This window comes from Pongo abelii, chromosome 11, assembly GCF_028885655.2.
Source record: "Pongo abelii isolate AG06213 chromosome 11, NHGRI_mPonAbe1-v2.0_pri, whole genome shotgun sequence".
Taxonomy (NCBI): Eukaryota; Metazoa; Chordata; class Mammalia; order Primates; family Hominidae; genus Pongo; species Pongo abelii.
In genome coordinates this window covers 28,564,581-28,591,426 of record NC_071996.2, presented here as the reverse complement: position 1 = coordinate 28,591,426, position 26,846 = coordinate 28,564,581, and the positions used below count along the sequence as shown (strand labels likewise).

General features: G+C 40.7%; 1 protein-coding gene across 12 annotated transcripts in view; it reads left to right on the top strand.

Annotated features, from left to right (window-relative positions):
- CFAP221 (cilia and flagella associated protein 221) overlaps positions 1-26,846 on the top strand; it is a 113,800-nt gene that overhangs the window by 26,260 nt on the left and 60,694 nt on the right. For all 12 annotated transcript variants that reach the window (XR_008522729.2, XM_002812412.4, XM_054549240.2 and 9 more), the window contains one exon: positions 17,888-17,991. Coding sequence is in view for 11 of the 12 variants with exons in the window: in XM_002812412.4 (XP_002812458.3) it covers positions 17,888-17,991 (104 nt within the window). In the remaining variant the exon portion in view is untranslated. The remainder of the gene's footprint in view (positions 1-17,887; positions 17,992-26,846) is intronic.

The window sequence follows — 26,846 nt, the reverse complement described above, 5'->3', positions numbered from 1 at the left end:
TTATTTATTTATTTATTTATTTATTTATTTTTGAGATGGAGTCTCGCTCTGTCGCCCAGGCTGGAGTGCAGTGGCACAATCTTGGCTCATTGCAACCTCTGCCTCCTGAGTTCACACCATTCTCCTGCCTCAGGGACTACAGGCACCCACCACCACACCCAGCTAATTTTTTGTATTTTTAGTAGAGACGGGGTTTCACCATGTGAGCCAGGATGGCCTTGATCTCCTGACTTCATGATCCACCCGCCTCAGCCTCCCAAAGTGCTGGGATTACAGGTGTGAGCCATCGCACTCGGCCTTCTTTCAATATTTTTTTCTCTCTCTGGTTCTCTCTAGTTTGAACACAGTATGCCTAAGTGTAGGGTTTTTTGCCTTTTTTTTTTTCTTTTGCATTTATCCTCTGTGGTTCGATGTCTGACATTCATTTATGGAAATTATTAGTCATTGTTTTAAATATTTCTTCTATTTTTTTTCTTTCTTCTCCATCTGGCATTCCCATTACATGTATATTATACCTTTTGTAGTTGTCCCACAGTTTTTGGATATTCTGTTTTTGTTTTTGTTTTTCAGTCTTTTTTCCTCTTTATTTTTCTGTTTTAGAAGTTTCTATTGATATATCCTCAAACTCAGAGATTCTTTCCTTAGCTGTGTCCAACCTGCTAATAAGCCTATCAAAGGCATTCTTCATTTCTGTTATTATGTTTTTGATCACTAGAATTTCTTTTTGGTTCTTCTTTAGGATTTCCGTCTCTCTGCTTACACTTCCCATTTGTTCTTGCATGCTGTCTACTTATCCATAGAGCCCTTAGCGTATTAATTATAGTTGTTTTAAATTCCCTGTCTGATAATTTTAGCATTTCTGCCATTTCTGGTTCTGATGCTTCCTTTGTCTCTTCAAACTGTTTTTTGCCTTTTAGTATGTCTTGTAATTTTTCCTTGATAGCCAGACATCATGTACTGGGTAAAAGAAACTGCTGTAAGCAGACTTTTGTGATGTGTTGGTAAAGTCACAGCAGGAGGGTATTCTACAATCCCATGATTAAGTCTCGGTCTTAATCCCATGATTAAGCCTGTGCCTCTGGACTGTGAACTTCACAAGTACTTCTTAGTTGTCCCCCACCCGCTTAGGTGAGACAGAATGGCTAGTGGGCTGGAGCTAAGTCTTTTCATTCTCCCATGTAAAGACTAGAGCTAGCTAGAACTGGGTATTTCTCTTTCTGATTTCACAGCATGAACAAAGACACACTTATACTTTCAAAAAAAATCTTATTCAGGTATAATTCACATATTATAAAATTTGCTAATTTAAAACGTACAATTCACTCTTTTTTAATATATGCAACTATCACCACATGCAAGTTTAGAACATTTTTATAACCCCACCAAAAAAACCCATACCGACTACCCATATCCCACTCTCAAACTTTCCAGCCTCAGCCAAACCCGATTTTACTTTCCGTCTCTATAAATTTGCCTGTTCTGGACATTTTATATAAATGGAACCATACAACATGAGGTCTAGTGTGACTGATTTCTTTCACTTTGCAATCATGTTTTCAAAGGCCATCAACATGTAGTTTATCCAACTCAAATCACTATTTCATTCTTTTTCATTGCTGAATAATATTTCATTTAATGGATATAACACATTTATCCATTCATCAGTTGATAAACATATGGGTTGTTTCTACTTTGGGGCAATTATGAATAATGGTGCTATGAACATTTGTGTATATTTTTTTATGAGGATACATATTTTCATTTCTCTAGGTAAATACCTAGAAGTGGAATTGTTAGGTCGTATGGTAAATCTATGTTTAATATTTTAAGAACTGCCAGACTGTTTCACAAAGTGGCTGTACCGTTTACATTCCCACCAGCAATGTATGAAGTTCCAGTAGCACTTACACCGTTAAATTAGTATAATAACCACTTTTTTTTTTTTTTTTTTTTTTTTTTTGAGCTGGAGTTTCACTCTTGTCGCCCAGGCTAGAGTGCAGTGGTGCAATCTTGGCTCACTCAACCTCCACCTCCCGGGTTCAAGTAATTGTCTTGCCTCAGTCTCCCAAGTAGCTGGGACTACAGGTGCACGACACCACACCCAACTAATTTTTGTATTTTTAGTAGAGACGGGGTTTCGCCATGTTGGTCAGTCTGGTCTCAAATTCCTGACCTCAGGTGATCCACCCACCTCGACCTCCCAGAGTGCTGGGATTACAGGAACGAGCCACCGCGCCTGGCCAACAACCACTTTTTTTTTTCAAGCTTTTTTTCTTGAGACAGAGTTTCACTCTGTCACCCAGGCTAGAGGGCAGTGTCAGGATCTCGGCTCACTGCAACCTCTGCCTCCCAGGCTCAAACAATCCTCCCACCTCAGCCTCCTGAGTAGCTTGGACCACAGACGTGCACCACCACACCTAGCTAACTTTTTTGTGTTTTTTGGTGGAGATGGGATTTCACCATGTTGGCCAGGCTGGTCTTGAACTCCTGAGCTCAAGAGATCTACCTGTCTCGGCCTCCCAAAGTGCTGGGATTACAGGTGTGAGCCACCACACCCAGCCTCACAACTACTTTCACAGCTAAAAAAGAAATACTGTACATGATGAGACAGCACAAAGCTGATGGGAGACCATAAATTCAGCAAAAGGTGAATTCAGAAGGGTATGTTTTCCCTTTCACATAGAATCAACTGGGACAGAATTGTCAGAGGTTGTAGGATTTGTGTTTAATACCACTAATTCTGCTTTCTTACTTTGGGATTGCCCCTTACTTTGGGGCTGCTTTTGCAGTCTGGGGAGAGCCTCTCTTAGGGTAGGATGAGACCTCAGCACATTTTCCCCAAGGTTCTGAAGTGGGCTGGTATATATTCGTCAGATGCATTTTCAGTGGCTGGATTTGATGGTTGTAAATTTTCCTTACAGAGATAAAATTCTATGTGGGCACTTGCCAGCCACCTATAAACAACTTTGGTGGCTTAAGATCTGGTAAAATGTATTTTGACAGCTTCTGTAAATAACAGAAAGTTGCATTCCAGTTTCTGTCCAACATTTCCAAGTCAAACACAGCATCTGTGGGGTACAGAGGACTTTCAGTTCTCTTTCCCTTCTGTAGGTTGAAACTGTGCTTTATAACTAGATACCCTAACCATTATGGCTGGTTAAAATTTGTAATCATTCAATATCTTAAAGAGTATTATAGATAAAATACAATCTCAATCTTCCTATAATAAGTAAATATGGATATGCTTATATTAGATACAGAAATTTTATATTTTTCCATTCCCATGGTTCTAAAAAGATTCATGTTAATTCATCATGCTCTGTAGTTTACCCAACAGCGTCTTCCCGGTACCAGATAACTAGTTGAAACTTGGAGCAGGTCCAGTTGGTTGACCAGTTGCTCTCCCATCAACTCATTTTCCTTGCACCAAGCTGACTTTAACCGATTGGTTAGCGTGCTCTAGACAAACCTGCCTGAAACTCACCTGGGGAAGTGATGACAAATCCAGGAGAGGATCCACTGTGGATCTGGTGGCTGAAGATCTGGTAAAATGATGCCATGGGCAAGGCCGCCATGGGCTCCTGCAGCAAGTGGACCATGTACTCATCTCAAGGCTGTAGAGGCTCTGTAGCCTGCAGGGCCACATTAACAACATTCACAGAAGAGGCTCCTGGTGACCCCATTCCAAAGCCAGGATACTTTAGCTTCTTGAACTTTTATGTCATGAGTTCAGAAATTTACGGAAGGATGCTTTTCCTTATTTAGTGAATCTCATGGCTCCTTTTAGAAAGCATGGGAACAACCAAGGTCAGAATATGATGTTTGAGTGTAACCAAATTCTCCTACTGCCCCTGGAGCTTAAAGCATCTGGGCCACATGGGAATGTGCATTCTTAAGCTAGTGCTAAGAAGGAAGATTGATGGTGAGAGTTTGCCCCCACATAGACAGCCACCAGTCTTGCATTGTGTCAATAAGGAGTCTCTAGGAGAGAGGGCTGAGAACCAGCTGTAACTGGGTTAAAATGCAGATATCAGGAGAAGACGATCAAATTGATGTTCACAAGTGTTTTTTGAAGCCCTCCCTACTCGAAGAGAAAAAATTCACTTTTTTCAGCTTGTCAAGGGAAACACTGCTTACTCATATGAGGGACTCATTTTATATGCCCCAAGCTTGAAGTTGATGGAAAGGAGCAGCAGCATTTTATGAAAGCATCTGACCAGGGTGACTTGAGCTCACGACATAGTCGTTCTTTACTTTCACCCCTATTTGGGTGTCGAATCCACAGTGAGCTTTTACTGCAAATTGATATTTGCATAAAACAATTCTTGTCATTTAACAACAGCCTAGCTGGGTGCACCTGTAGTCTCAGCTACTCAGGAGGCTGAGGCAGGAGGATCGCTTGAGCCCAGGAGTTCGAGGATATAGTGAGCTCTGATGGTGCCACTGCACTCCAGCCTGGGCAACAGAGCGAGACCTCATCACTAAAAAGTAAAGAATTTTTAAAAAGCCTAAATGTTTATTATAGGAAAAATTCTTCCATACATTGTTGTGTAAAACTTCTTTAATTTAATATACCTTTGCTGACCTAATATCAGTCTAGTTACTCATCTTGACCCAGTCTCTTTTATGAATTTTAGCAAGAAAAGAAAATCATCCAACCTCTAAACTATAGGGATCTGTAATGCAATAATAAAAGGGCATACATATTTCTTCCTTTCATTTACCGAAGTGGGCGCCACCTTGATATAGTCAACAAAGGGAACTTTCAGTGGAAGACTTGGGTTATTCTTTTCAAAATTTTCTCACAAAATGTTAAATTCTAGACTTGTGGTTCCTAGAGAAAGCAAATGATAGACTGAAAAACCTAAGATGAAGAAAGCCAGTGTTGACCTTATAAAAGCCTACCTTGAAAATGGTAATACTCTGCTCTCCTCCCCTAGACTTTGTGCAAATGGGTCAATTGGTTTGCATGAGGCCAAGGGGTGGAGGGGTACAAATTTGGGAACAACGTCTAGAGCAGATGATTGTATGTACCAGGGGCGGTGGTTACAGGTGGAACCTTTTTCTTGTTTAGGGTTTTCTGTGTGATCTGTATAAATTCTTGGAATGATTCATTACATTCAACAGCATGTACACATTGTGGCTTCTGTGAAACTACCAAGCTAGTATCAGTACTGAGAAGTAAGAAACTTTAAAGTACTATTAGAAAAAGTGTTCATGGATGAATTCCCACAAATATTTAAGAAAATAACATAGGGAATTTCAGAGTCTGCGCCACAGTACATTCCTGGGAGGAGCAAAGGTGACAGTTGTGGATGGTTTTTGGCCCTGGAGAGACACCCCTACATTGAGAGTGCTTTCTGGGTTCTCTTCCTCCTTGCCTGGTTAATACAGCGGTCAAACCTGACACCTGAACACTGCACAAGTAGCCACCTTTGGCCACTGCTTCTGCTGCAGCAGCCCAGGTTTGTAGTATCTGCACACACATGCATGCACACACACACACACTCGCATACATGCACTTTTAATGTAGTTTCTAGCATGTGATTATGTAATGCTTGTCAAAATATTTAGAATAGAGTAACTACCAACCCATTCACTGAACCGTGACTATAATTTCTTAAATAATTTTTTTAATTAAATCTGCCCCAAATTTCTCACCCCAGATTCTTATATACTGCAATTTCAAAACCACAAGTATTTGAATTTAAGTTGCTTTGTTTTTTAAAAATGGATTTCTTACTCCAGCACCAAGTGAGCTTCTTGTTTTAATTATTGCTGGTGGGTAAGGTATTGGGACCAGTAAACTGGCAGCTGGGGATCCTGCTGGCTGTTTCAGGCCAAACGTTATTATGGGTCATTTAGCTCTGAGGAAGTGTGGTTTGAAGATGGTCAGTGTGTGGTTTCTTCTGCTGCCTACTCTAAGAGAAAAGGCTAGCAGCAGTTTTTAGTGTGTCCTCTTATCTTTCCCCAATAAATGCTATAGTTTTCTCAACAAAAAAAGAAATTAGTCTGCAGGATGCTTTTCATGTCCCTTCACATCCATCTTAGCTGCCTCCCTCCCCTCAACCATGGCTTTTGCTCCTGATGCCAGCTTGCCCTGTTCTCGGGCCCCAGCCACAGGCCCTGCACCCACCTCCAGTCGGCCCTCCTGAATCTCCTTCCTCACTTCACCTTCCTCCATGTAATCTGCAACTGTGGTGAGGTGCAAAGAGCTATTGTCAAATGTGTTAATTTTATTAATATTTTCATCTTAAGTGCAGTTAATATTTAATTTTTTAATTGGTATTTTATACTGTACAATTTCACTCATATGAAGTATTTAGAGTAGTCAAATTCACAGAGACAGAAAATAAAATGGTGGTTGCCTGGGGCTGTGGGGAAGCAGAATGGGGAGTTGGTGTTTAATGAATATAGCATTTCAGTTTTGCAGGATGAAAAAGTTTTGTGGGCAGACGGTGGTAATAGTTTCACAATAGCATGGCTGTACTTAATGCCACTGAATGGTACACTTAAAATGGTTAAAATAGTACATTTTATATTATGTATATTTTACCACATTTGTTTTAAAAACCTGTGTTTTTGAAATATGAATAGGGTACATATGATCTCTGCAGATGACAGATATCATGTCATCTGGTCACCTCTAACTTGTTCTGAATTCAGTTCCCATCCAGCTTCCAGAGAAATGCCTTCACTTCCTTTACCAAGTATGAAGAGGCGGCCTTATTTAATTCAGGTTGTTCCCTAGTGTCTTCAGAATTCTTCCTTTTCTTAAACTGCTGGGACAGAGGTGAAGGTGGAGGGGTGGGAGCAGCTTTACCAGTAGGTGGGACTAAGTCAGGTTGAAGAGGGAACTGAACTAAGGGATAGGAAGTCAAAGGTCAGGCCAGGAGAGAAACCATCAAGCCCCCTTGACTCTTCCATTCCACACACTTTTTTATTTAACCTTAAACTAAAGTTTTATTTGGGAATTTTAACTTCATTTCTTTTCCTTCAACTTTTATTTTAGGTTCAGGGATACATGCACATATTTGTTACATAGGTAAACCCGTTTCACAGGGGTTTATTATACAGATCATTTCATTACCCAGGTACTATGCCTAGTACCTAATAGCCAGTAGTTGTTTTTTCTGCCCCTCTCCCTCCTCTCACCCTCCACACTCCGGTAGGCCCCAGGGTGTGTTGTTCACCTCTATGTGTTCATGTGTTCTCATCATTCAGCTCTCACTTATAAGTGAAAACATGCAGTATTTGGTTTTCTGTTTCTGCATTAGTTTGCTATTTGATTCCCTTTACCTCTAATATTGGTCTAAGTTTAATCTAAAATGAGGGTGATGTTTAATTCTCTAGATGTAAAAAATAAGTAAATGCTTGTTACTTAAACGTTTCTTTATTAAATTTGTGTTTATCTTTATTTGATTATATCATTAAAGTTTGTGGACTACCGTACTTCTGGTCTGAGGCTCCAATCCCAGTGAGATTGATTGTGTCTTTGAAAACAAGATAAGCAACACAGGAAAGTTCAAAAGAACATAAATTATCTTAGATAAAAGAGCATTATTTGAAAGTTGAAACCTATTTTACCCTCAGCTCTTTATAGCTCTTCAAATTGTTGCCTGTTTCTTTGGGGATTAGGGTTTAATCGAACAGCTAATATTGTGCCTTATTTCCTTCTGTTTTTGTTGATCACATTCTGAATATAGCAATTTGTATCTAAAGCTTAAATGAAAGCAACTGGCGAGTTCCCTTTCTTCCTTCTCTCTATGTGTATGCCGGTCCTTGAGAGGAGGTTGGTAACATTTTATAAAAGGTTTTGGCATTTGCCTCAGCTCCAGCTGCTATAGCAAATTCCCATAGACTGGAAGGCTTAAAGAACAGACATTTCTCACATATCTAGACTGAGAATTGTGAGATCAGGGGCCAGCATGGCTGAGCTCTGGTGGGTGCCCTCTTCCAGCTTTCCTCACATGGGGTGGAAAGTCCCTTCCTCTTCCTAAAAGGACACTAATCCCATCAGAGGGTGCCACCCTCATGACCTCATCTAAACCAAATCACCTTCCTAAGTCCCCACCTCCATCATAGGAATTGGGGCTTCCACATATGAATTTTGAGGAGACACAAACAGTCCATAACGGGATGTTATACTCCTTTTTTGATGGTTGCTTATTAGAAGAAATGCCCTCTAAAAAGCTTAACAAACAAGGCACAGAGGGATCAGTTTCAAAGAGAGTAGCAGGAGGGAAGGGGACTGCAATGTAAACAACTCAATGCCAGAAGCTTTTCTGTAATATTAGAGACCTACGAGAGGGGCTGTAGTACAGCAGGTAAGAGCTCAGATTCTAGAGACCTGGCTTGAAAACTCCACTTCACCATTTATTAACCATGTGACCTTGGACCTCTCTATAGATCAGTTTATGTATCTATAAAATGAGGATAATAATAGTACTTACCTCATAGGGTTGTTAAGAGAGTTAGATGACATATAAGCACAACAGCTGGTACATATTAAGAGATAGTACCAAAACAAAGACTTTAAGATTGCCAAATTAAGATGGCAGCCAGAAATGGGGTAAGATAATCATTCGTTGAAGGAGAAATGAAGCAGAAAAGAGAATGTTCTTTGGTTTCCTTTTTCTGTATAAAAACCACCCTGAAGGTAGTAGCTTAATTATATTATAACAACAGTCATTTATTTTGCTCATGGATCTACAACTTGGGCATGGCCTGATGGGGAGTGCTCCTCTCTGCTTCATGCACAGCTGGCTAGGGCTGCTCAACTGGGAGCTGAAAGACCCACTCTCAAGATGGTCCACTCAAATACTGGCTATTATCTGGGAGCTCAGATGGCCTGAGGGCTGGAAGTCTGGTTCTGTCCTGGTAGGTCTCTCCACAGGCTACTTGGGCTTCCTTACAACATGGTGACAAGGCTCTAGAATGAGCATCCCAAGAGAAATGGAAGATACCAGTTGTTTAGGCCTTGGCCTTAAGAAACAGTTACAGCATCATTTCCACTGTATTCTATTAGTTAAGTAGTCCTAGAGCCCAGAATCAAGGAAGAACACATAGACTCCACCTCTAAGTGGAAAGAGTGTTGAAGAGTTTGCAGACTTATTTGAAACCTGCCACATCAGGTAACCCCAAAGCTTGCCCAGGCCCTGGATTATTTTGTGAGTCTTCTGTACCTTCGGAGGGGAAAGAATGACACATGATATATCATTGTTGTCCACATCCTTTGATCTATGAATGATTCTCATATCAATGAGCAGTTGACAATGGAAAAGTCTTACTAAATTGACTTAACCCTAAAATGAGATCACTGGGCCTATTAACTCCAAGCTTCACTTGATACCACCACGTTATTTTCTATGTTATAGCTTACCTTATCCATACATCTCTATGTGAAGGCTTTGTTTTATCTTGATGTTTCCCTCAAATTTCATACAAGTATAATAACTAATGGTTAATTTATTGTGCCCTGTGAATCTAGTCATCGTGGAAAAAGTTAGCATTTGTCATGCTTGTTGTCAGTTAACCTTTTTTTTCCAGAAAAGAAGCCAAATCCTATTATGGCAAACTGGCCTGTTCACTCTCCTCTCTAGATATCGGGATTTTTTAGTTAGAGTATATTTTTAATTAGACAGTGTATTTGATTTTGTGTTAAAGTAAGTTCAAGATCATTTGTTCTAGAGAAAGGACAAGAAAGAAATTTGAATTTCTATTAAGTCATTTTATTGTATTTACTTTCTGTAAGGCAAATTTTCCTCTCTTCTAATAGGCATAAAATTTCCACATGATTGTAATATAAAAGTCTACTATTTAAAAGGTTTGAGTTCAATTTTATTCAAATAAGGGATAATTATTTTAAAGTACTTAATATATTTTTATGTATAGCCTTAGCATAATTGATAAAATGTTTAAATAATAAGGTAACAGGGATAAAAGTTGTAGTTACTTCCAAAAGCACTAACATGTTCTTGCCTTAATATTTTAGTTGCCTGATTCCTATAAGTTACAGAAGAGCTCTAATTCAGTATCCTATTCACTTCTGAGAAATAACAGGCATGAGATATATATATATATATATTTCTTCATTATATATCAGATTTAATGGTATTTAACAAAGAGAATTTAGTTTAAAATGTAAAATTCCACTCAGACTCTAATAGGATTCTGTCTCTTTAAATATGAAAAACTTCTAAATAAACTTCATATTAGCCAAAATTCCTTTTGACTTAAATTCATCTGGACTGTCTTTGATTTATGATTATGGTGGCCATGCAAACTAATTTGACATGCATAATATGCACAGCAGTAGTGAAAGCAAAAGTTCAGCAATTCCACTGAAAACTGTACTACTTGTACTGCTATATCAGCTTCTGAATTATGGTACTTGGAATTTTGTGCCCTTAAGGAACTGTTTGTTTTTCCACACTGGCTAATGCATCAGGAACTTGGCTTCAAATAATTATTATTAAACAAATACTCTGACACCTTTTCTGTGGGACTTATCAGAGTTGTGAAATTAATTGAAAATTGAGTATATGTAACAAATGGGAAAAGCCCCAGGAGTTTTTGTTTGTTTCAATTCAGGAAAATGCAAACATGCAGCTTTTAGCAGAGGAGCCCTGAGTATCAGACTTTGCTTTGCTGGACAGCTTTGAGCAGACCCCTGGGTTACTGACCTAGGGCAGCACAGCCTGTGTGGCTATGTGAGTCCACTGGCCTCATCTTCAAAGACCATATTTGGGCCGTTTAACACTTCACATTGCACATTACCCAAGGCCTACTTAGGTTCTGAGGGGCAGAAATACCTCACACGCATGTGTAACTAACTTGTAATGTTGGTTTTATCTACCCAGCGCTGGTAGAATAGCTGACACTCAGTGGGGCCTGAGCACCTATTAGCATGAATTGCCTTACCTTCATATATTCTGTTTTTCAGAATTAGGAAACATATCACAGAGTGAAGATTGACTGCATACCTCTAACAGAGCCTGATTTAAGACAGGATTTGTGAGTTTGGTAGACAATCCTATGAAGTTCTCATTTTACCGTTGACTGAAGACCATACTCTGTACAGTGACCCTTAGTCAGAATTTTTATCAGAAACCTAGGGCCCCTGAACATGAGTATATAAAGTCTGATGCAGGCCTGTACCCTATTGGGGATCTCATGTGCTCACAGTACAGCTACGTTCCTCTCAAAGAGACGTCATAGCTAAGGAACAATGTTTTAAAAACAAATGCCAGTGCAAATTAATTAGAAACAGGGCACTGCCTGACATTAGGAACTCTGCGTTCAGAGTGTAGATCTCTCAAAAGTACATTTAGAGACATCTGGTCAAGATGAAGCAGTGTGCTCACATTGCAATGAACCTTTTTTGTGTAAAATTACTAGTTAGTGACAAACAAAATATAAAAAGAGACCTCCAAAAAGACACACTCAGGCTCAGAAACAAGCTGAACAACTCCATAGAGCAGGAACAGCATAGAAATGCTGAGTAGTTTGCAGGGTGGAGCCACAGGCTTGCAGGCTCCAGGTTTTGAAGCAGTCAGGCAGTGTTGGAGACCACTCCATGGGGTAAAGGAGACCGCAAGTGTCTCACTGATTCAGGGGATCCACATCTGGCCTGCAGCGAGGAGAAGAGGTAAGCTGCCCCATCTTTGCACTGCCCACGAAAGGAAGCTGGAAACCTTCTGCTGACCTGTTGCCTGGGCCTGGGGCCTTGTCCCTGGTTGTGGACAGAGGACAGTGTAAAGGACAGTACTAACCAGCTTGTGGTGCAGAGGTGAGCCATGTTACCTGCTGGCCCAGTGACTGAGTTCACTGTAGCACTAAAATAGCTGGCTGGCAGGAGCCCCAATATGCAGTTATAAAATTGAATATAGATTAAATCCTTTTACTCAAAATGAGCCTGCAAATCCAAATTCCAAAATACACGAATAAATCTTGTGCTAAGAAAGCCAAAACCCAACAATCAGAATATAATTGAGTGAAATGAATTATTAAAAACAGTTTAATAAAACTTTAAAATAGATACATTTAGGATTCTCAATGAGATGATTGAGGCAAACTTCCATTTTAAAATATCAAGAAATTTTGAAACAAAAATAGGTGGAAATTTTTTTAAAGATCAGATACATAAAAAGAACCAATTAGAAATCTTAAAAATTCAAAATATAGACACCAAAAACTTAAATCTCAATAGACTGAATAAACTCTACACTGGACATAGTTGAAGAAAAGACTAATAGATTGGAAGATAGTAATAATACAGGAATTCACCCAGTATAGAGTTCATAGAGGTTACATTTTACTTGAAGGGAAATCAGGGGGTATGGAAGCTAGACTGAAAAGCTCCAAGATATATGTGTCTAATAAATTAGAGTTCTGTCAGGAGAGAGTGGAGGGAATGGTACAGAATAATACCAAGCTTTTCAGTGTTAAAGATAATTATGAAGATTTGATAAGTGCATTCAAATATTAATATCTGGCAGGATAAAGATAAATTTCTACCTAGACACATAAGAGTCAAGCTGCAGAGCATCAAGAATAAAGAGAAATCTTGCCTGTAATTCCAGCACTCTGGGAGGCCAAGGCAGGAGAATCACTTGAACCCAGGAGTTTGAGACCAGCCTGGGCAACAAAGTGAGATCCCATCTCTATAAAAAATAAATAAATAAATAAGAAAAAAAAAAGGAAACTTTAAAAAGCTGCCAGAGAGAAAAGAGTGATAATCTACAAAAAAATGACAACAGTTCTTCATCAACAACAAACAATTAAGGAAAGATGTGGAGTAAATATTTTCAGAATGCGAAGGGAAAATAAACAATCAACCTAAAATTTTTCCCAAGGAAGAAAATAAAAAATAAGTTTATTTACATAAGAATTTCCCACACACAATACTCACTAAAAGAAAATTTAAAAGGCATATGCCAGCAAGAAGAAAAACATATCCAGAAAGTAGCCATGGGAATCAAAGGAGAATGGCAAACACCAAAATTAATTACATATGTTGGTAAATTTAATTGATTAACCATTTTTAAAAGTCAGTACTTTTTGCTGTTTAAGCGAAAACTACAACTCAACATATACAAGCATATACAAGATGGAGGGGTAAGAAAGAGTCTTCAATAGGCAGGTAGGGCTAACCACACTGTATTTGGGAGGATAGAAATACTAGGTATGTTTAGACTTTGTTGGGAATTTTCAATAAGTAAGACATATCTTTTTTTTTTTTTTTTGACAGGGCCTGTGCTCTGTCACCCAGGCTGGAGTGCAGTGATGCGATCTTGGCTCACTAGAACCTCCATGTTCCAGGCTCCAGCCATCAGCCCATCTCAGCCTCCTGAGCAGCTGGGACTACAGGCACACGCAACTGTACCCAGCTAATTTTTGTATTTTTTTTGTAGAGATGGGGTTTTGCTACATTGCCCAGGCTGGTCTTGAAGTCCTGAGCTCAAGTGGTCTGCCCGCCTCGGCCTCCCAAAGTGCTTGGATTACAGGCGTGAGCCACAGCACCCAGCTGTCAATAAGACATATCTTTTAAAAATTTAGAGTAATAATTAAAATTATAGAAATGCAGTCTATAGCTGCCAAGTCATAGGAGGAAAAAAAGTAGAAATATAAAAGCAGTCAGTCCATCAAGAGGCAAAAGAACAAAAATGAAGCAAAGATGTTTTTTAGAAAACACAAAACAAGGTGGTAGAAATAAGTTCAAATATGTCTATTATTAATTGTGACAAATGAAAACAGATTAAACTCACCTATCAAAAGGAAAAGATTATCCTACCTGCTAAACATTTTTTAATCCAGCTATATCCTGCTTTCTGGAGACACACCTAAAATAAAACTTTTCAGGAAGCTTGAAAATGAAGGAATGGAAGAGGTATGTATACCAAGCAAATTTTAACAAAAAGAAAACTCATTAAGTGGAAAAAAAAGCTTAGAAATAGAAGAAAATTTCCTTGACCTGATAAAAGCTATCACAAACTTTCTAGAAACATCATTCTTAGTGGTAAAAAATTAAAGTATTTCCAATAAAGTCAAAATAAGAAAAAGATGCTCTCTTCACTTCCATTCAGTATTATACTAGAAGTCATCAATGCAATGATCAGAAAAAAATATATGAGTTATAAGAGTTGGGAGAGTAAATAAGAAATAATCTCTTTTTTTTTTTTTTTTTTAGATTTTATGACTCACACTGGGATTATAGGCACAAGCCACTGTGCCTGGCCTAGACTGTATAATTTTCTACATAGAAAATCTAAGGAAATCTACAGATAAACTTTTACAACCCATAAAAGACTTTAGCAGGGTTTTAAATCAAAATCCAAAAGTAGCATTGCAATACACTAGTAATAATGAATTATAAAAGACAAACATTCCATTCACTATGACACAGAAGCTATAAGTTACCTGGTGCTATGATCTGAATGTTTGTTTCCCCCTCAAAATGTATGTGTTTAAATCTAACCCCCAAGGTGATATATTAGGAGGTGGGGCCTTTGGGAGGTGATGAGGCCATGAGGGCAAAGCCCTCATGAACAGGATTAGTGTCCTTATAAAAGAGATCTGGATAGCTTCGTAGCCCCTTCCATTATGCAAAGACACAGTAAAAAGATGGTCATCTATGAACCAGGAAGCAGGCCTGCACCAGACACCAAATCTGCCAGCACCTTGATCTTGGACTTCCCAGCCTCCAGAACTGTGAGGAATAAATTTCTGTTGTTCATAAGCCACCCAGTCTGTGGTATTCTATGACAGCAACCCAAACATACCAAAACACCTAGGGAAAAACTTAACCAAAATGTATAAGCTCGTTATGGAGACACATAAAATTTGATTGAGGACATAAAATTAAACCTTAATAAATTAGAGACATACCATGTTTATAGTTTAGAACAGATTTCAATTTTCTCCAAAACAATGATTGATAAAACTGACTACCTTAAAATTAAAAATTTATGTCCAACAAAAAACACCATAAATAAATCAAAAAATAAACTATGGCTTGGAAAAGATACTTGCAATGCATATAATTAACTAAATTAATATTAGAATTTACAAATGAGGCCAGTCATGGCAGCTCATGCATGTAATCCCAGCACTTTGGGAGGCCAAGGCAAGAGGATCACTTGAGCCCAGGGGTTCGAGACAAGCCTGGGCAACATAGTGGGAACTCATCTCTACAAAAAATGTTAAAACTAGCTAGGTATGGTGATGCACAGCTGTGGTCCCAGCTACTCAGGAGACTGAGGTGGGAGGATCACTTCAGCCCAGAACATCAAGGCTGCAGTGAGCTATGATTATGCCACTGCACCCCAGACTGGGTGACAAAGTGAGACTCTGTCTCAAAAAAAAAAAAAGAATTTACAAATGACTAAGAGGACAAAACCAATGAATAGAGAAATGGGCAAAGGATATGCACAGGCAAGTCACAGGAGAGGGAACCCAAATGAATACACAGGAATAGAAACTCAACCTCAAAAGAATGAGAATGAAAGTGAAATGAGATGCCATTTCACCTCCATCAGGTTGACAGAAGTTAAAATGCCTGAGAATCCTAAATGTTGGTAAGCAACAGAAACTCTCCTATTCTGCTAGTAAAAGTGTAAATTGGTAAAGGGCTTTGAAAAAAAATTTAGTCCTATCTAGTAAATTTAACATTTTTACTTTGCTACTAACCAGAAGTCCCATTTGGGGTTATTCCTAAAGTAGCTCTACTGCAGGTGCATATGGAGTCATGCAGTAGGATCTTCACTGCCACATTGCAATAGTGAAAAAATGCAAACAACCTAAATACCCATCAACAGGAGAGTGGCTGAATAAAGTGCGATATAATTATATAACGGAATACTCTTCACTCGTTAAAATGAATGAACAGACCTTTACATATATCCGTGGATAAATCTCAAAAACGTAATCTGAGCAAAAATAGCAAGTTTCAGAGCAATATTGTTAAAAAACAAACAACATACTATATATTTTATACATACCACATATTTTTATGCATACATATGTAAGTAGTAATATTACTAGAATGCATGAGAATGGTAGAACAGTGAATACAGGGTAGGGGTCACTTATAAAATTTGATTGAGGACATAAAATTAAACCTGAATAAATTAGAGACATGCCATGTTCATAGTTTGGAACAGATTTCAATTTTCTCCAAAATAAAGGTTGATAAACCTGACTATCTTAAAGCAGGGAGGAAGAGGGAGAGAACTGGGGAAGGAGCTACAGGGAGCTTCAACTCTTTTGTAATGTTTTATTTCTTTAAAAACATAATGCTGATATACCCAAAGCAAAAGATTTGTTAGAGCTCAGTAGTAGATAAAGGGGTCGTTATTTTATTGTTCTTTACATTTTTCTTTATATTTGAAATATTTCACAGATTTTTTAAAGATAATGAATTTTAAAGCCAAATAAAAATGTTTTGGGCATAATTTTAAAAGCCACATGTGAGTTATGTCATATCCCCAAAATTGCTACTGAAAAAAGGGTTATTTCGCTTCACACCAACAAATATTTGTTGAGCCTTTGGTCCATGTGACACTCTGGGATACACTGGGACCCAAATGGACTTGGTCTCTGCCTTCGTAGGACTCTGAATCTCTAGGGAAGACAGACACTGGGCAGGTAGGGAAGCCTGTCATTATTGGAGAAGTCCACAGACAGATGGGTTCGGATGGGTCCTGCCCAGACGGTAGAGCCCAGCTGGTCTGGCAGCTCTGCTCAAACCAGATTACAACTGTGTTCTGGGAGTATGAACTGGAAAATGAGGGGATGGGCTGTTGGCAGGGAGACCAGAAGCTAAAAGGATAAGAGGTTGGGCCAGCCTCGAGTCAGGAGGGCTGTGATGGGGTGAGGGCTCAGAAGGTGTGGGGTAGAGAAGAGATGTACAGAGTCGAAGATGAAGCTGGCTGATGGCTTAAGGAGAAGGGAGGGGGTGCAAAAAAATCAGGAATGCAGGGAGTGGCTGGGTCACTTGAAAGGAGGCACTTGACTTCCTACTGCTGCAAGGGGACCCGATAACCTGCCCCCAGCACTGCATAGGACATAGAATTACCCTGGAGAGCTCTGCTCCCCCAGGCAGTCAACTCTGGCTGACTTGGATTGCCCTGATTGAAGGAGAGGACATTATGGGAAGCGTGGGGCACTCCAAGAAATGCCACCACTGCCACAGCTCCTGGGGTGCTGTAAGGAACAGCTTCAAGCTAGCTTAGAGGTCCGCCTTGTCTTGGGGTGACAGACCATTTCTGAGTACATAGACCTCCTCCACGTTCTCTAATGGTTGCTGGACTTCTGACCAAATAAAGAGTACCTAGCCTATTTCAATCAAACACAGCCCAAAGTGTGGTTTCTTCCACGCTGTCCCGTCCAGGCTCTATGAAAGGCCAGGGGTCTCCCAGGCTTTCTGTAAGCCCATCTATTTGGCCTTTCCTTGGTTCGGTGAGGCCAAGCTGTGTGGTAGAGACTGCCTTTTCCCTATCACTGCAACTCTGGAAAATAAACCTAACAGTACTCGAGAGGTAGCAAGGACAGTGGGGTGAGGAGTAGGGACACCCAGCACAATAGACTGCGTTAAATCACGGTTCTGCCACTAACTAACTACGTCACCTTGTGTGGAACACTTACCCTCTCTTGTGCCTCAGTTTCCTCTTCTGTAAGTGGGGATAATCACAGCACTACCTCATAGGATTAAAATAGCTAATATATGGGAAATGCCTGGGGTTATTCCTGGCACATAGGAAGTGCCAGATCAGCATTGGCAGTCATCATCATTTATTACATAACTTGAGTCTCCATTCCTTGCTACCAAAAGAACCGGTTATAAAGAAAAATAATATTTTTCTTTTCTTTTTTGTTTGTTTTGCAGCAAAACTTATGTTATTCCTTTGCAGTGCAGCTGCCCTGTAGATTTTGAGTTCTATATCACTTTGATTCAGTCTCATCAAGCCTTTGCTATTGAGCCAACATCAGGTAAGGAGTGTCAAGATTTCAAGTTTCCAATTTCTTTTGAGTTCTCAGATCAGAGAGAGGATTTGAAAAGTAGGTGTCAAGTTCTAAAAACAAGAATAAGCTGCATTCGAATGTTATATTTTCAAACACATAACAGTAATGAATTTTACACATAACTGACATGATGTATAATGGAATTGGACACGTCAGAATAACGACACTTTGGGATCATTTGTATCATGCAGATAACTTTTAATAATGTTCAGGTAAGTTTCTTCCAAGATCGACACTTGAAATCAGAAATTGATCCATTCCCATGCTAAGTTTAGCTCCTCGTACATCCTTGGTTTCATATCCACCTTATAATTCAATTTCAGATAAAATAGGAATCTTCTTTCTTCCAGAGCTTTCAGAATCTTAGTGAAGGGTCTGATGAATTTGTCTCATTTGTGGTATGGACAGTATGTTTTTGCATGCCCCAGAGGACATAGATCGCTAGGCTGCTAAGGACATTTGAAAGTGGGATTTTACACCTAAAGTAATCTCTGCTACCCAGTTCCTGTCTCTTGATATTTAGGTTTGGGATTTAAGTATCTTTCCACAGTGGTCTACTGTGGTCTACTGTGGACAGATATTTAAAATTGTTAAATTTAAACAATTTAACAATTGCTAAAATGGTTTTAAGTCTGGGTATTCATTTGTTTACAACTCTTTCAGTACTGTAAGTACATATTTTGTCCAACAAATGAGTGTTTAAAGCAGAAACTGTGAATTAACTCTAAATTATGAAATGTACTTAGATTATTTTCTAGAGGACCAGGAGCCAATTCTGAGATTTTTTAAAATATAAGGTAACCACTGTTTATATTGCAAAAACACAGGACTTGATTCTCTTTTCAGAGAGAAGAAGTTTATTATTTTCAGCTGTGTGGGCCTAAAAAAGAAGGGAAAATAAATGGTCACTAAAATTATACTAAACAAGATAATATTTCAGATGTTAAGTATAGTTGATATTCTCACAGTAAATCTTTCTGTGGGTCCCGGCCCCTCTGATGGTCCATAATTCTATTAAGTTCCATGGGCAGAAGGGACCACTACAATTTCTGAGCAGTCATGATGGGAACCGTTTTAGACAGGTCAGCGTGCAGGTTTACAGGTATGACTGAGGTGGGTACAGACAGGAGTCCAGGAATTCATGGTGTTGGAATGAACTCATATAGGACTTGAGATCTTGAACTGAGCTGACATCAGTAGCCAGGAAAAGGAAGAAAAGCTCAACAGCTTATGGCCTAGCCATACTTCTCTAAAAAACTGTGACCTAAGACTCAGAATATTAATTTACCCAGAGGGTTTTGAAACACAACCTATTCAAAATCAGGGTACTACACAGATAATAAAATACAGCATTAAGCAGAATTGACTGACAGCTATGTATGACACACTTAAAAAAATCATGCAGGCCTTTCCCCCGGTGCTCAGATTATAAAATGCAGAGCCACATAATTCAGACAAATGCATGATACATGAGATACTTTGTCTGATTCATCAGGTAAGAGATTGTGGTTGTTTTGGTACTTTGTTTATTACTTAATATTTTAAATTTGTCCTTTAAGTGAAATTAAATTGAATATACCAGTTTGGAGTTGAGAGAGCGGGGAGTGCTAGGGACATACACTTGGGTGTCACTGGGTGTTGTGCATTTGTACAGTCATGGGACTGGACGTGAAGTCACCTTGGGAGTGAGTGTGGATAGAGAAGTGGACCAAGGGCCACTAAAACACTCAGAGGACAGCAAGGGGAAGTGGATCCAGGAACAAAGAAAGACCAAGGAAGAAAATCAGGAAAGTGCAGTGCGAAAGAAGAGAATGAAGGAGGGAAGGAAGCCCGGCAAGCCAGGGCTCTTGGACTTTGGGACCCCTCTTTTGCTGGTTTGAATGACCTGCATTGTGTGGATGATGTTGCAGATGTGGCATTCCAAACTGGTCTCATGGGCTCTGCCCTTCAGCCTCCTCGGTAGCTATTTTATGAATCTCAGGTCATCGTTGCTCCACCAGTCTCAGAAACATTCTTGGTTTGGTTTCCCACTTTGATGATGTATCAGTACACCTTTGGCTGTTATACTTTTGAGGTTCCAGGATTCCACCTGCAGCGAAGAAAGCCTTGGCTGCATGGAGAGTGAGTGCAGCTCAGGTGATCTTTGCACTCACTGGTCTCCTGACTTGCCAGGCATCTGGCTTGACTCGGAGGCCATACAGCTGGACAGTCTTGGATGGCTTTTTGGCCACAAGGCATTATTGCCTCCGTTTTACAAACTGGGTTCAGATAGACTAAGAAACTGGGCTAATTTTACAGTTAGCATGTATACTTGTAAACACTGTTTCCAGCACGTGTTTGGTAACTGATTTCTAAAAGACTTGGGACATCCCTAGTCTGTTAGGTTATGAAGCCATATCTTTTCTAGGAACTAGAAGCATCATCTACGCACACCTTCCAGGCATTTTATGCTCAAGTTTGCCAAATGAAAAAACAATTTGAATCAAGCTATTAATAATTCTATTTATAAGGTATGCCCTCAACTTTAACTCAACTGGCCATCCTTAAGATGCAGGTGGGCTCTGTAGCTGTCAAAAGCTGGACCTGCTGTTGTTGGGGGCCAAGATATTCCTGAGGCTAGAGAAAATGAATAAAGGATTTTATGACCTTCCTGTACTGCTGACAAGAATCATATGCAACCAAAACTTCAAGAACACTCTGTTGATAATTTTGGAAGAGCCAGAAATACACGACTTTGGCCAAGATATTTTTTTTTTCCATGAACTCTGAAGAGAAGTATTGACCAAGATCTTATCAGCATCAGAGATCAGGCAAATGCCACAAAAAAAAATTGTTGAACTTGTCTACTTGTCACTATTTTGTGATCCTGGACATTCCCTTGTTGTCACAAATGCTAGGGAAGAATGCATCTAACTCATATAAATAGTAAATTATAGCATTAAGTGGCTGGCTAAGCAAGAGTTCCTTGGGGGCTGTTGCTTACAGTTCTTATATAAAGTTTCAATAAGTTCATTGTCTTTTTTTAATCATAAGAAAAATATACGCCACTTACAAATAATTTTATATTTTGCATTTTCTTCTGAAATGCACATTTTTTACAACTTTATATCAGTTTGGGAGTAAACCCAGAGCCTCTGCCCTTGTTTTGGCCTCAAACCACTTTTTGGTTATAGACATTACCTGGGGGCCACCAATCCAGCAGGAAGCACCTTCTAGCAAAGAATGAATAGGACACCAAGAGCACTGTACCCTGCCTGTTGAGGTTCAAGGCACTTTCATGCAGCACCTGCTCTGGGCAGCCTGTCTGGACTTGCCCCTAGTCCAATCATGCCGTCTCGGCTGGGCTCAGCCATACTCCCGGCCATACCTGCCACTGTGCTGTCCACACACCAGCATTTACCCACTTACATTTCAAAAGGGAGCATGTGCTGGTTCCTTTTTGCCTCTTTTTTCTCCAAAGGCCCCTTGGCCCCTGGCTGAGGTAGTTTATCACATAAGAAGCCCTACCTGCAGGGTCCAGCAGCCTTTGGGATTCCAGAGCAGAGCCATTACATCCACAAGGGAAAATGATGAGGGGAGGTTTCCCCTACTTCTCCTCCGTGTCTCACTGTACTCCTGCAGACAGGTGAGACAGAAGACCCCCAAACCCCAGCACAAACTGTGCAGGGGACAGATCAGGATTGTCAAGGGGAGGGTGAGACCAGATCTCCAGCACACAGCGCAGGCCCCCATAAAATGCTTCTTGCTGGTAGTTAGGACCATGATGAACAGCCTCATCTCAGAAAACACATCCTGGCTATATGACTGCTTACAGAAATGACAACATGCAGGTCTTTGGCAAGGTTCACTTTCAACAATTGATGGAAATTAGTGAGATAACCAGCAGAGGGCCTCTGATAATGATAACCTTCCAGGTCAGCAAATGGAGGAACAGCGGGGGGCCATATGCAGGGTTGGAAAAGAGTCCTTATGAGAGGTAAAATAGAGAGATCAAACCTTTAAAAGATTTTCCAAAGCACCAAACCCAATAGTGAGGAAGGGCGAATCATTAGGGATAGTTAATATATGAGATGCAAATGAGTTCCCTAGCTTTTAGAGGATGTAGGTAATTAATAATGACACACTGAAGAAGTCAGGAAAAGCTGGACAGACATGTGGCAATTTTCTGTCATGTTGGTAGCAATGGTCAGTTTTACCTGGTGCTCAATATACCCTTGACGGGTGGCAGTGGTTGCACACAGTGTGGCTGGCATGATGTTCATAATTGCTTCTATTTACTGACTGTTAGCCACATGCCAGGTGCTGTGCTAAGCACATCACATGCACCATCTCATTGAATTCTATAACCCAGTCCAAGAGGACCATTTGATGGGCTGTCATTCTGGGCTGGTTGAGCTCAGTTGACCACAGCAGCAGTCAGTGAACTTGACCCAGAGGACAATGCCTGTACATTAACGAAACTCTTACCTCACACCTCTACTGCCCATACAGAAGTGCTTGTTCCAGCAAGGCCAGGAAGAAGTCAGATGGTTTGGCCCAGCCTCTCACCCTGCTGGGAAAGCCAGTCTTCCAGGAGGCTGGAAGAGAATGCGGCTTTCATGATAGACAGCAGGCACTTCTAGGGGTCCCACAACACTGGTCTGGGGTAGGTGCCGTGCCAGAAAACAGGCAACAGCAACTATGGGAAAAAAAGAGCCACTCCAGGTGTAAATAAGTATAGAAGAAATGAGGTTCAGCAAATAAAAATATTTCTTTAAAAATGGCTTTATAAAAAATGAAATGTGTTTATTATTTAAAAATTAAAACACTGAAGAAAAGTACCAAATCCAAGTTGAAAAAACATTACCGAGAATCTCACCACTCCAGAAGTAACTATCATGAACACTTATCCCTGCAGACACCTCTCTGTGCCTATGTACAAAGAGGAGAAAGAGGGAGGCTGGAGGCATACGATGATGCAGAGACACGGAAAACTACAAGAAAACTTGGATCATATGATATGTAAAAATGCTGTTACTTGATATTGACTGAAGAAAAACAAGTGAAGCTAAAAGGAATTGGTGAACTTCCTTGGTATATGCAATATTCATTCCTAAAATTTGTTGTTAAAATTAAGAAAAGAGATAATGAAGGCATTAAGAGGTCAGAGCCACTGTCTTCTTCAACTGTGTGCCTCACCTTCAGCTGGAATCTTGGCCATGGAAAATGGGAAACAGCATGCGTGTACTTTCTGCCTCCCCTCTTAGAACTCACGGCTTTGTCGTACCCTTCTATGTTGTCTATAGCATTTATATTCTTCTTTGTGACCATGAATGCCATAGCTATTTAGTTTCTATTGAAATGGAGCCACAGATTTCACCTCTATTCTTTATTCCATGTTCCCTACATTCGCAAATTCTTCACTTCAGTTTTTCTGGCTGTCTGGATGCTGTCACCTAGTGGCTTGTTAACCAGAGGCTCCTGAGGCCGCATGCCTGCATGCTCGCATGTTTGACAGTGTCTCTCTGCTGTCTGCAATCTTGAAAGACAACCTGGTGAGGTATAACAGTCTTGGTTTCCAACTTGGTCTATCTCAGAACTTAGTAGACCTTGCTGATTGTCCCCAGCTTTGGCTTTGCTAGGAATTTGGAGGCTGGGCTGAGTTGTTCCCCATTGAAGGTGAATTCTGGATGCCCTCAGAAATTTTCTTTTTAGTCTTGAGGTTAAGCAGTTCACCACGATATGTATTGGTGATGTTCTGCATCATTTTTGTCCCCTGGAAAATTGCATGTCCTTTTGATCTGGAGAAAAATGACTTTTGTTACTTTGAGAAATGTTTCAACTAATGAAAACCTTGAATGTTTTCATGTTCTATTTGCTTTGTTCTCTTCCTCAGGAATACCAATTATGTGTGTATGTTGGTTCTCCTTTGCCTTCAGTATCTATTATCTGCTTTAAAATAATTTCATTTTGTGTGGATTTCTCATTCCTACCTGCCACATCCTTACCTGTGTTTTCAGTGTGTGTGTATGTGTGTGCATGTATGTGGTATTTGCATGAGTGTGGTGTATACATATGAGTGTGTGTTTATTGTTGTTCCTTTGCTGATGTTTCCACCTCAGTGCCTGTGTTAGTCTGTGTGTTGCTATAAAGGAATATCTGAAGCTTGGTAATTTATTTTTAAAAAAAGAGGTTTAATTGGGTCTACAGGATGTACAAGAAGCATGGTGCTGGCATCTGCTCCTAGTGAGGCCTCAGGAAGCTTCCAACTATGGCAGAAGGCAAAGGGAGAGTAGGCGGTATCAGATGGTGAGAGAGGGAGCAAGAGAGAGGTGGGGAGGTGCCAGGTTCTTTAAACACCAGCTGTCTTGGCTGGGTGTAGTGGCTTACGCCTGTAATCCCAGCACTTTGGGAGGCAGAGGAGGGTGGATCACAAGGTCAGGAGATTGAGACCATCCTGGCTAACACAGTGAAACCCTGTCTGTACTAAAAATACAAAAAATTAGCCAGGCGTAGTGACAGGCGCCTGTAGTCCCAGCTACCGGGAGGCTGAGGCAGGAGAATGGCGTGAACCTGGGAGGCGGAGCTTGCAGTGAGCCGAGATTGTGCCACTGCACTCCAGCCTGGGCGACAGAGCAAGACACCATCTCAAAAACAACAACAACAACAACAACAACAACAAAAACCCACCAGCTCTCATGTGAACTCAGTGCAAGAACTCACTCATCAGCAAGAGATGGTGCTCAGCCATTCATAAGGCATCCACCCACATGACCCAACACCTTCCACCAGGCCCCACCTCCAACAGTGGGAACCACATTTCAACATGAGATTTGCAGGGGACAAACATCCAAACCATATCATACAGTTCCTTTTCTTTTTCCATGTGTCTCCTGAGCTCCACCAGTTCTCTTTTCGTCTCCTTTGAGTGTGTTCTTACATTGCTTCCTTGAATTCTGGTGACTGTTCCTGTGATGAGGCCATACTGTCTGTTTTCTTTAAGACTCTGGTGAACTACTTGTGTCCTGAGGTTGTCCTCTTATCATGTGTATTTTTTTTTTTTTTTTTTTGAAACAGAGTCTCACTCTGTTGCCAGGCTGGAGTGCAGTGGCATGATCTTGGCTCACTGCAACCTCTGCCTCCCAGGTTCAAGCGATCCTCCTGCCTCAGCCCCCCGAGTAGCTGAGACTACAGGTGTGCACCAACACGCCTGGCTAATTTTTTGTTGTTGTTGTATTTTTAGTAGAGATGGGGTTTCACCATATTGTTCAGGCTGGTCTTGAACTTCTGACCTCGTGATCCACCCTCCTTAGCCTCCCAAAGTGCTGGTATTACAGGCGTGAGCCACCGCACCCAGTCATCATGTGTATTCTTTATGTGATTTTCTTTCTGTTCCTCTCCTCCTTCAAAAAGTATTAATTTCTAATTTTGCAGTTTACATGCACAGCACCTGTGGTGTTCTATTCAGCACTCTACTCAATGTTGAATAGAGCCTGCCACCAGCAAAAGAATAATGTGGAAGAAGGGATAATAATTTGAATAGTTAATTCTTACATCGTGCTTACCATGTGCCAGACACTACTCTGGATGTATAAACTCATTTAATACCCCAACAACTCTTATGAAGTAGATTCTATTATTCTGTCCACTTTGCTGATGAGGAAGCTGAGGCATGGAGTGTTATGTAGGTTGCATGAGGGCACACAGTTGGGAAGCAGCAGAGCTGGGGTTGCAATGCAGGGAACCCAGCCCCACAGTCTGTGTATTCAAGCCCTCTGAGAGAATGTCTCCCGTCTCTGCTCAGTGGTCACAAGGGCTGGTGGCTCCCAGGAGAGTCACCTGTGCTGTGTGCTCCTGTGCAGTGGTCACGACTCTCCTCTCTCCCTACCAGGTCACTTTCAGTGCCTTCTGAACTGGGTCCAAGGTCACAGACAGTGGGCATGGTGTGGCAGCCTAGCTGCTTCTTCAGCCCCCTCCCCTGCTGGTCTGTGATGCTGGGGTTTGGTCTCTTTTATCTCTGTCCCTGCTCAAGGCCCAGCCAGACTCCTACATTTTGTCACTTTAACCAAAGAGTAGTTAGAGACTTTTCCAGGGCTGTGACTCTTACTTTAGGGGAAATCTGCACTTCTTGGTTCTCGGCGTGCTCCCATGTCTCAGTTTACAGGAGTTGGTAGTCATGCTTTTTGTTTGTGCTTTAGGATTATAGCCACTTCCCTATTTAATAGATTTTTTTCCTTACCATTTTTACCCTTCTTTTCCTTATTGTTTTGTGATTTTGAAGAAGGGTAGTTGAGCTGAAGCTTTACTTCACTATCTTTTCCCAGAAATGCTCTGCGCTTGGTTTCTGCCGGGCTCACCTCCTCCCTGTGGTATTACATACTTCATCCGTCCATTCATTCCATAAGTAACTACTGAGTGCCTGCTGGGCGTCAGACACTGGTATAGGCATTGGGTACTGCAGAGAGCAAGACAGACCTGGTCCCTGCTGTGTTGGAGCAGAGATGCCAGTCGGGGGAGAGAGGCAGGCCTGCAACAAAAGACATTGTCCAGAGTAAAAATGGTGGTGAGAAAAATAAGACATGGTGATGTGACCAGGTGACTGCTCTCAACTTGGTGGTCGAGAAGAGCTTCTTGGAGGAAAAGTCATGTCAGCTTAGACCCAGTTAACAAAAAGGCACCAGACTTGGGAAGAGGGTTTCAAGCAGAGCAAGCAACCCACACAGGGCTGCAAGGCTGGAACAGGCTCGGCAATGGTCATATTCAAGGGAAAGACGAGAGCCCATTGTGGCCAGGGTGTGCGAGCAAGGGGAGCAGTGTGCAAGGCCTATTGGAGAGGCTGGCAG